This window comes from Paramisgurnus dabryanus, chromosome 5, assembly GCF_030506205.2.
Source record: "Paramisgurnus dabryanus chromosome 5, PD_genome_1.1, whole genome shotgun sequence".
Classification (NCBI taxonomy): Eukaryota; Metazoa; Chordata; class Actinopteri; order Cypriniformes; family Cobitidae; genus Paramisgurnus; species Paramisgurnus dabryanus.
The window spans coordinates 21,626,574-21,637,590 of NC_133341.1; the positions used below are offsets into that span (position 1 = coordinate 21,626,574).

Sequence of the window (11,017 nt, forward strand, 5' to 3'; positions counted from 1 at the left end):
ACCCCATTGAATTCCATAGTATTTTTTTCTCCTACTATGGAAGTCAATGGGGTCCACCAACTGTCTGGTTATCTACATTCTTCAAAATATCTTTCTGTGATCAGCAGAAGATAGAAATTCATACAGGTTTGAAATAAGTTGAGGGTGAGTAAATGATGACACAATGTTCATTTTTTGGTGAACTATCCCTTTAATGCACTGTTCAGGTTTTGTCCTTCTTGTGCTGATTAGTGTTTGATGCACATTAAATTAAAGCACTTTTCATTGTGATTTCATTAAAGCATACTGTGAAAATATTAATACACTGTTCATTGTGAGTTCTCAATAAATATTAAGTCAAGTCATAAAAGGGTGAACTATCCCTTTAATGCACTGTTCAGGTTTTGTCCTTCTTGTGCTGATTAGTGTTTGATGCACATTAAATTAAAGCACTTTTCATGTTGATTTCATTAAAGCATACTGTGAAAATATTAATACTGTTCATTGTGAGTTCTCAATAAATATTAAGTCAAGTCATAAACGGGTGAACTATCCCTTTAATGCACTGTTCAGGTTTTGTCCTTCTTGTGCTGATTAGTGTTTGATGCACATTAAATTAAAGCACTTTTCATGTTGATTTCATTAAAGCATACTGTGAAAATATTAATACTGTTCATTGTGAGTTCTCAATAAATATTAAGTCAAGTCATAAACGGGTGAACTATCCCTTTAATGCACTGTTCAGGTTTTGTCCTTCTTGTGCTGATTAGTGTTTGATGCACATTAAATTAAAGCACTTTTCATGTTGATTTCATTAAAGCATACTGTGAAATTATTAATACTGTTCATTGTGAGTTCTCAATAAATATTAAGTCAAGTCATAAACGGGTGAACTATCCCTTTAATGCACTGTTAAGGTTTTGCCCTTCTTGTGCTGATTAGTGTTTGATGCACATTACATTAAAGCACTTTTCATTGTGATTTCTTTAAAGCATACTGTGAAAATATTAATACACTGTTCATTGTGAGTTCTCAATAAATATTAAGTCAAGTCATAAAAGTGTTTAAAGAATTTATTTCAAATTTACAGTAATTTCACAGTAGATTAGATAACACTTTATTTTAAACATAACAAAGTCTGCATTCAGACAACACTTTTGCACATATTTGTCAAGGCACAGCAAACAGTGACAATCTTGTCCAATGCCATTACGTTTTCACCTTCACATTTAAGAAGCATGTTCACAGGTACAGTTGAGTGTAGGAATTTAAATTTGTTCCGCACAACACCAATCACCCTCTCCACATGAATCCTGAGATGTGCTATGGCCCTAGTCTCCTCCACATCTTTTGCCTCCAGCTGTGCACGACCCCTTGTGAAAGTAGGTATCTTAACCTCAGCACACATCATACCCACACTTTCCCTGATATTAAATCCCCTATCTGCCAGCACAATGTCACCTGGCAACAGTTTGTTGAGGAAACCACTTTCCTCTGTTATATGTTTGTCACTAGCGCGCCCACCCCATCCTTCAGATATGAAAGAAATGACACCCTGGGGTGTAATCACAATTAGATATTTCATTGTGTATGCATGTTTATACTGAGAAAAAGTCTGTGCCCTTGCAAGTACATTTGAGGGTTTTTCAATAAAAACCTCAAAACAGTCCACAATTGCAGCCACATGTTTTCCAAACGATTCCACAAATTGGTGTGGCATACTAGTCAATAAACTTTCTCTGCTTGGCCAGTACACCAATGGAGACAGCCGTGAGTACATCACACTAAGAGTATGGTGAAAGGCTTCACTGGCTGTTGTCCTGTGCACCTGAAACAGACGGCCGAGGAGCTGTATTGGCAGCCCTAGTCTAAGGCGCATTAGAGTCATCAGGACAAGCTGGAAGGGGGAGAGCTTCTTCAAATTACCTTGAGGCAGATATGGCATGAGACTGAGTAGTAGTGTCTGAAACATTACATAGTTGGGAAGTCCTGTGTAATACTTCACTCTGCTATCATCTCCACTCAGAAAGTTCTCAGTCATCCTGTACTCTTCAAGCTCCTCCTTCAGCTTTCTGTTTTCCTCCAAAAGACAGTTGATAACATCCCGTCTAGATGTGCAGAGAGCACATTCCTGTGCCGGAGATGGTGGCGGCTCCTGGTGCTGTGCCGGGGATGGCGGCGGCTCCTGGTGCTGTGCCGGGGATGGCGGCGGCTCCTGGTGCTGTGCCGGGGATGGCGGCGGCTCCTGGTGCTGTGCCGGGGATGGCGGCGGCTCCTGGTGCTGTGCCGGGGATGGCGGCGGCTCCTGGTGCTGTGCCGGGGATGGTGGCGGCTCCTGGTGCTGTGCCGGGGATGGCGGCGGCTCCTGGTGCTGTGCCGGGGATGGCGGCGGTTCCTGGTGCTGTGCCGATGATGGCGGCGGCTCCTGGTGCTGTGCCGATGATGGCGGCGGCTCCTGGTGCTGGGTTGTGCGATTTACTCGTCTCAGAAATCTCGCTTCATCTGTTTGCTTTACATCGCTGTGGCCTAACCGCAAAGATGGTTTCCAGTCAGGGTGGCTCTCCAGCATCTCATATGATGGTTTACCTACAACAGAATCTTTTGATTATTAAAACTCATAAATTCAATAAATGTTTTAAGCTAGAAAACTCATTACATTAAAAGATCTTAGGCTAAGGCTAGGACATGAGGGGACAATGCATCTTTGTGATGTCCTTCAAAGTGGGGAAAGTTAGGGTAGAGAACCACTGTGTGGGACAAACACATTACTGCAAGCACATTTAACCAACAAGGTAGCATAATGTCATGAACAGAATCTAGTTTTGTTAAAAACAACAACATAGATGGTTGTCCATCAAGTACTTTCAAAGCAGCATCTTTTGGAAATGTATCTAAATGCCTTAATTTAAAAAATCCAACCTTTAAGGACACCCATTTTCTTTGTGAATGAATAATGTATCGTCAATAAATTGGTGTTCTTCCTTAAAATACAGGGTGCATAAGACAGGACACCCCTATGTTAAACTCCAATAGAGGCAGCCAGGTTTTCATTTTTAAAGGCCTGATATTTTATGGATCCAGGATACTATGCATCCTGAAGTTCCCTTGGCTTCTGGAATTAAAATAGCCCCACATCATCACATACTCTTAACCATAACTAGATATTGGCATGGTTTCATTTCAGTTAGCCTAGTAACTTAACTGGTTTGATTTGCATTGAAAGATGATCTTATGGAAAATACCCCATGCCACTCTCTAGATATGGTGATAAAAAATAAGGCAATAAGATCATTTATATTCCACTTTTTAGTCAACTTTAGCATGGATGTATTCACTTATGTTTAGCACTGTAAGTTAGTCAGCTAAGTTAGCAGGATGGGCAACAACGTCAGTTGCACCTCGTAGCTGAAAACATAAACACATTTAAAGAATTTGTAGAAAACTTACCCGAATGAAAATGCAGAGAACACACTCTCATCGACTCGGAGATGCGGTCAAAAGTAATGTCCTTTCTTCTGACAGCAGCGACCCAAGAAATCCGACGTCGTCTTGTCACATCGGAGACATGCTCTCCTTGAAACTTTTTCCATTTAGGGAAACGAAAAAAACGTAACAAATGGTTGCTAGACTTTCCACGACAATCGTGGGAGACACTGGAGCAATTTTTTACACAGCAGTGTTTTCCAGGCATTATAAAATAGCGCGACAACCTCCTCTACTACCAATACAAACAATGAACGCATTTGGCGGGTTACCTCCCAAAATGGTGGAAAGGGGAGGATGACGCGGTCTCTGGGGGCGGGGCACTGTGTCGTGACGACATCTCCTCATTCTCAATACAGGGCCGCGCTCTCTCTTTTTCTTTCTCTCTCTCTCTCTCTCTCTCTCTCTACCAGCGCATCGGCGATCACATTGCTGTCATTAGAGTTCAAGCATACAGTACTTCTAAAACACAATCGATCAAAGAATTGCAAAGGTATGACTTTATGAATAAAATGAAGACATTCATTTGATATCGCAAATGAAACTAATTGCAGGCAGGCGCGGAGCTATGGGCTATGGGCTAGATTGACAGCTGGCCCGCCCAATCAGAAATGAAAAAAAAAAAATAATACTCGGGACGTCGGGGTAGCGATTTTGCGAGCCCTGCATAGGTTTGTTTTGTAGAAAGACTTTCTTTAAAGTGAATTTCGTTTCGTATAAATTGTATCTTAATATTAATCAATGTTTAATCAAACAATTGCCTCGATTTAATAAGCAAACCAAGAACGTCTGTGGTGTGGATTATAGTGAACCCACTATATTTCCGCAGCCTATTCTTTCTGCTTTTAATGCATTTCTTAAATGAATGTCTCAATTACACAGTAGGCTTATAGGTTGTTATGATAGGCTATTTGTTGCTAAAAGCAATAGACTATATTGTATAAAGTGTAGCAATAAACATGGCGTGACTTAGTGCTGAGTTAGAGAGCTGGTAGGCTATCAAACAACATCACTGTGATCAGATGTTTCCTTTCTATTTTTTACCCCGCTGTCATATTTGTTGTGTGTTTATGTTATTGAGAGGAAAGCGCGCAGCACATATTTATAACGTATTGTTATTCAAAATACGTTTTCCACTTGCTTGCAAAAAAAGTTCTCAAAGTGATCATGGCTGAAAGCTGCTCGGGAATATTTTTTTCATTAGAACCATATAACGCAACATTCAACTTCTTTATAATAGTTTTTAAATAGTTATCAGGCTTACTTATAATTTTACTGTTTTTAACATAACATGCAATAGGTAAAATACACCATATGAAGTTGTATCCATGTCTAACTGTCCCGGGGCTATGGCGAATTCCTGTCGGGCTACAAAGATGTATCTGCGCCCTGCCCGTCGGAGGAAAAAATATTGTAATGTGTTTGCATTCTCTCAGATTTAGTTAGGTAATTATATTGTATGTAATTCGGTGTCATCTTGTTAGTACTATCCCCACTAACAAGTGAAACTGTCAGGAAATGAAGTGAAAGCATAACTAAACCCATTATTCCTTTCGTGTTCACGTCTGAAATGCCCGCTCCTCGGCTCCGCTCTTTACGAGTACCCGCTTCTTATGGTCATCAAAAAGTATATTAAATGTTTATTTATTTGTCATTTCGTTTAACCTCAGAGTCAAACATTATTCTAGCAATTCCCTTTTTCTTTCTTTATTTAGTAAGTTAACTTAAATATGTGAGAACGAAAATATATTTTTAGTGATTTGTATGAAGAGAATATGATGTTAGAAGCTTTATTTTATAACACAAAATAGTGACTGCACACTCACTTGCAAAAATTATTTATTATAACCAACGTATCGGCAAATAGCCTTTGTCAAGGTATGTGTTCGCTCAGAGTGAAGCTTCATTTTAAGCATTTAGTAGCTTAATTTATTTAAACAGTTTTAAAAGGCTATTTTAAAAAGTATTAGGTTTTTTGTGTTCATTTATATTTCTTGTCACTGTGTGCAGGTTCTTTTTTGTAGGCTATATGACAGCCCAATAATTTTTTTTAACCAAAAAGGCTTAATTAATGTCATGTTGCATTACAATTTAAAGTATATCAATAATGTCAAAAATGTGACGTGCAGTTCGGGTGTTCTCACCAATACGCTTGTGATTCCTGAAGTTTTGACGAATTTTATAGACTTGTTAGAGTTTCTTATTCAAAAGTGACACCCATAGATTCAGGTCCACCCGGACTTAATCCATGCCCACCCATATGTCACGTTCTGCATCCGCCACTGAAAGGGTGACTTCAGATGATGAAATGTAACCATTGATTTTTTTGGATGCTTTTAGTCACCAACAAAAATTCTCACAGACACAGTTACATTTGTGCTATTGTAGTTTGGACGTGTTTATTATTATTCTGTAATATGGAAAAAATATAAATAATAAAAAATAAATGTAGGGGTTGTCCTCGGTATTTGAAAAATCCTGGCTACGGCCTTAATGACAGCAATGTGATCGCCGATGCGCTGGTAGAGAGAGAGAGAGAGAGAGAGAGAGAGAGAGAGAGAGAGAGAGAGAGAGAGAGAGACAAAGAAAAAGAGTGAGCACGGCCCTGTATAGAAGTGGATTGATATGTTATTTGAAGTCGGCTCGTAAAGGACAAAACACCTGATTAAACTATAACGTAGCTATTATACACATTTTTTCAGGATGTTCTTGCGACCGGTGGCAACTTGTCCACGACCCGGTGGTTGGGGACCTCTGCGGTAGTGGACTCAGTTTGCAAAACCATTGCGAAAGCGTGTGCACTGTTTATTTATTGTTTATGAATTTGTGGATATGGATTGAAAATCTGAGAGCACTGATTGTTTAATTGTGCGTATGGTTTATTAATCCGCGCGCACAATTTGTAACTTGAACAGTTCAATAATCCGAGTATGGTTTATAAACTGAGGTGACGAATTACAAAAACGTGTCCGTTTCTCGTAGGCATAAGAAGATGGTAGATTGCCACCAATAAAATCTACAATCAACTTAGCTTTTGAGAAACGAAGCCAATAGCAGGCAGAAAGGCCCTATTTAATTTATATGGCATTTAAAAACCGTTTAGTATCCTGTCAATAACATAACCAAACAATACACTCTCTGTATGAGTGTATTACAGTTGTTCTACTAAAACTGAACATAAAAGCCAACATTGATCACTGCAGTGGATAAATCATCTTACATGTACAAAGTTTTGGCGAACACGTGCACCACCTGCTGGCCAGATCGATTAACAGCAGATGAGATTATACTCGGTACTCTACTGCTTTTCCTGCAGTTCCCGGATGTTAAATGTTGAAATCTGTACGACTGAATATTTGGACTTGAATTTTTGGACGCGAATTTAAATGGACTGAAACTTGCCTGCTGAATATTTTACGTTGTATTTTTAAACAGACCGAATATTTTAAAGTGAAATCTAAAAGGTGAATGTGGACTATTGAATTTTTAATACAGAAAATATACACGCATGTTGAATTTCAGCCCTTAAAAATGCAAAACCTAAAAATACAATGCATTAAAATTCAAGCACGGTTAATACAATGCATTTTTTTCAGGTAGTACAATTCAACAGGCTGTTTTAATTCAAAAACATAAAAATACAATGCATTAAAATTCAAGTACGGTTAATACAATGCATTTTTTTTTCAGGTAGTACAATTCAACAGGCTGTTTTAATTCAAAAACATAAAAATACAATGCATTAAAATTCAAGTACGGTTAATACAATGCATTTTTTTTCAGGTAGTACAATTCAACAGGCTGTTTTAATTCAAAAACTTTTGTCATTATTTTTCTTCCATATCTTTGGGAAAAACACTGGACATCAGTTAGGGTTAAAGTAACCCATATGTCAAAGACTTTAAACCCAAATATATGTGGTAACTCTACAAATCTATCTTAATTACCTTTGCCCTCCATAGTGCTCGGTGACTCCACCTGGTCCTCCTTAGTGCTCGCCTGTGCTATGTGGCCCGTCGTTGTGCTCGCCTGGTCCGCCTGGTCCTCCGTAGTGCTACCCTCCTCCCAGTGGTTTGCATTCTCCAATGGGTCACAGGGTGTGAGGTGCAGCGTAACCAGCTGATCATCATTGCCGCTGGAATCTTGGGTTCAAACTGTGCAAGTTAAATCAAGTGTATGTTTTAAAACATAAGAAGCTAAAAGAATAGTTTTTGAACAGGAGAACACGGAGTGCTTAATTTCAAGTTGAAGAATAACATTGTAAGCTCTACATACAAGAGTATATTGAGATTCATTTTCATTTGATTACAAAAATTGTTTTAATCAGTGTGTATGGGCTGAAATATGTGCCACCAGAAACTGAATTTCAATCATTTATATTTGAATCGCTAAACTTGAATAATTGCATTGAAAAACTGAATTTGAATTGTATCATTTGAAATTGAATTTATTAGTTTGAAACTGAAGTCTAATAAAATTGCCGCCTTTTGCGCTTTCAGACTACACTCACGCTGGCCGCTAGCTGAAGCCTCCCGAGGTTGCATGTGTAGGCGGTATACATCATCACGACTATTAACAATTGTAAAGCTGTCAATTATTCTTAGTTAATTGTAAATTGATGTAATATGCTTATGACTTGCGAATGTAATGCTCAGTTAATTTAAATAAACCAGGCTTGATGACGTATGCAGCCCGCATATGCGACCTGTGGAGGCTGAATCCTTCGGATTCAACAACAGCTGCAAACCGTGATGAACCTGCGATCTAATGCTTTGATTTGAGGCAGATTTGAAAGCCTGTTGAAGACCTTTTTTCGAGGACATTAAAACACATCACTAAGGAAGCGAAAAGGGGATTTAAAATGACAACGCGACAGGAAAAACAACAAGACCAAAGTCAATATTGGAGTAATGTTAGTTTTCCAAGATGGGGCTCAAGGGACACCGAAGTTGCCTACTTTCTATCTTCTCCACAGGTAATTCAGCATATTTGTTTACATCTATACAGTCTATGTTGTAAACTTGAAGTTTTATAAGTTCCTTGGCTAACCATAGCATGGTTATGCATAACACTTGTTAGTGTAAACACGCATGTGGTTTAATGTGTTCGAACAGCCACACGCCTTCTCTCCGCCCATTAATGTAATCTGAGGTACTGAGATAAATGTTTTTTATCTTTTCTGACCTCTAGCACAAACACACGGTGACAGCCCTATTTTTAGCCTTTCATTGATAAAACTAATGCCGCTGATCTGCGCGTCTGTCGTTTCATTTTACAAGCGTGTGAAAGTTTAGCGATCTTATTTCACCAATATCAGAGAAAGCTCTTACAAAATTTTTTTTTTTTTTTTTTTTGTCAGGGACAATGCAGAGAGACACATTGTAACAGGTTACAGTAACTTGAACAAATGTGTTGCACACAGAGTTTCTAGCCGAAGCTAATTTGCAACCCCTGTCCCTGGTTATCACCACCACCAACAAACCAAAGACAAACATCAGAAACAACAATAAAACATTAAAAATTACAATTAATAAAATCACAGTGACATGATCAGTGATCGCAGATTTGGTTTTGTTTCAGCCAGTATTTCACCTTTTCATTAAATAGTTTCAAATTTGTTTCTGTTTTTATTTCTGTTGGTAGGGTATTCCAAAAATGTATCCCTTTTACAGAGAAGGATGACTGACCAAAAGTAGTTTTACGCTGTGCCACCCTGCAGTTGCCATGTGCTGATCCCCTGGTGGTGATCCTATTAGTACTTATTTTTTGTACATATGGACAAAGTGCTGGTGGCGCAAGATTATTCACACATTTAAAAATCAATTTGATAAAAGAAAACTTAATAAAACTATCATAGCTAAGAAAATTATACTTTTTCAGTATTATACAGTGATGCCATTTCATTGGTTTTTGATCCATTATTTTCAAAGCTTGTTTATATAATGAAATAATGGGTTTAACAGTAGACTGTGAAGCCTGGCTCCATACAGTAACACAATAAGAAAGATGGGAAAATATCATTGCATGCATAAACAATTGAGCTGCCTTAAGGGGTATGTAATGTCTGATCATTTTAAAACAATTTAGATTAGTCTTTACAGTTTTACATAGTTTTTTAACGGACTTATCTGTTTTTCATATACACGGACATGAAACATGTTTACTTAAAACATAAGCATTGAACTTTGACATAATATTAGTTTGCGTCCATTTAAACCCTTCATTACTCCCGCTCATGATTAAATGACAGGAGAGGGACTCGTCCACAGACCATCCCCTCAGTAATCTGGAGAGAAGCGGTCGAAAATGGACAAAAAGAGACGGATTTAAACACCAAGTGTAAACGTGATGTGTCTCTCTCGTCCACTTGTGATCCGATCGACAAAAACACATCTTAATACCAAGTGTAACAGCCCCTGGGATATTTTTCCTCGCGTCGATGAAAAAGGAGTGTCTAAGCTACGTTTATGGTTGCTTTTTGTATGTGATTTTAAGCGGACATATCATGAAAATCTGACTTTTTCCATGTTTAACATAAATCTGTGTGCTTTGACGGATCACAGCCAAAGGACATTGCAAATTGTTCATTTTTTCATTGCTTTTGCTTTGTAGCTACTGGAAGCCATGTTAACCTTGGCATGACACGGCCACCGTACGAGTTAAAACGCATTCCGAATGGGGGGGAGCTAGAAAGTAATATTCAGTTATGCTTCATCTGGCACGCCCACATTTGCTCGACACAAGCTCCGAAACCCAGCGTCAAATGTAACATCACTTAAATTCTGAATCACCAAGCCTTAAGGACTCCTTTTTCAAGAGTAGTTCTGTGCGCCAATGAACGCTATCTATCGATCTGTGCTCGATTGCTCTTCCTTCATTCTCCAACTACCCAGATGTCGGTCTCAGTAACTTGAAATTGAATTTGAGAACTAAATCTGAATTATGAGAAGTGAATGTGAAGATATATAGAGAGTTTAATTTTCAGGTGAGGATCAAATTTTATTAGACTTCAGTTTCAAACTAATAAATACAATTTCAAATAATACAATTCAAATTCAGTTTTTCAAGGCAATTATTCAAGTTTAGCAATTCAAATTCAAATATAAATGATTGAAATTCAGTTTCTGGTGGCACATAAAATATGTCTCCTACATCTGACAGATCCTATTTGTCTGACATTGCACAGCACAGCTTCTGGGTCGAAACGCTCTCAGATGCTGAGGAAACTACAAAAATACTGATATACAATCACGATTCTAACCTCTATCTCTATGTGGACATCTCAGATGACCAGAGATTAACATTTATTGTTACAATGGCTGTGCTGTGAGCCTGGAGAATGTAGTGCACACTGTGAGTTTATAAAAGCTTAGCTTAAATGTGTGAAATCAATAAAGTAATATGTTTGTGAATGTTTGTTTAGATTGTAGTCTCACTTGAAATCAGTAAAGGCTTGGACCGGAAAAAGTATTCCTTACGTCACAACTTTCCAAGTGGATTGTAGGCCAGTATGCCGCAAGCTATAAATACAAATGGGGCTCAATACACTTAGAAT

At 38.2% G+C, this 11,017-nt stretch overlaps 1 protein-coding gene across 1 annotated transcript; it reads right to left on the minus strand.

The window, feature by feature from the left end:
• Positions 1 to 1,037: 1,037 nt before the first annotated feature.
• LOC135732181 (uncharacterized) lies at positions 1,038 to 3,812 on the minus strand. The gene is made up of 2 exons (XM_073814847.1): positions 3,427 to 3,812; positions 1,038 to 2,565 (listed from the first exon to the last, which is right to left on the minus strand). The coding sequence occupies exons 1-2, from the start codon at positions 3,668 to 3,670 to the stop codon at positions 1,124 to 1,126; spliced, it is 1,686 nt and encodes a 561-aa protein (XP_073670948.1). The 5' UTR covers positions 3,671 to 3,812; the 3' UTR covers positions 1,038 to 1,123.
• Between the last annotated feature and the right edge of the window lie 7,205 nt (positions 3,813 to 11,017).

Coding starts and splice junctions, on each gene's coding strand:
- LOC135732181 (XM_073814847.1), bottom strand. CDS start 3,670: ATGCCTGGAAAACACTGCTGTGTAAAAAATTGCTCCAGTGTCTCCCAC. Junction 2,566..3,426: donor TTCTCTGCATTTTCATTCGG/GTAAGTTTTCTA, acceptor ATTCTGTTGTAG/GTAAACCATCATATGAGATG.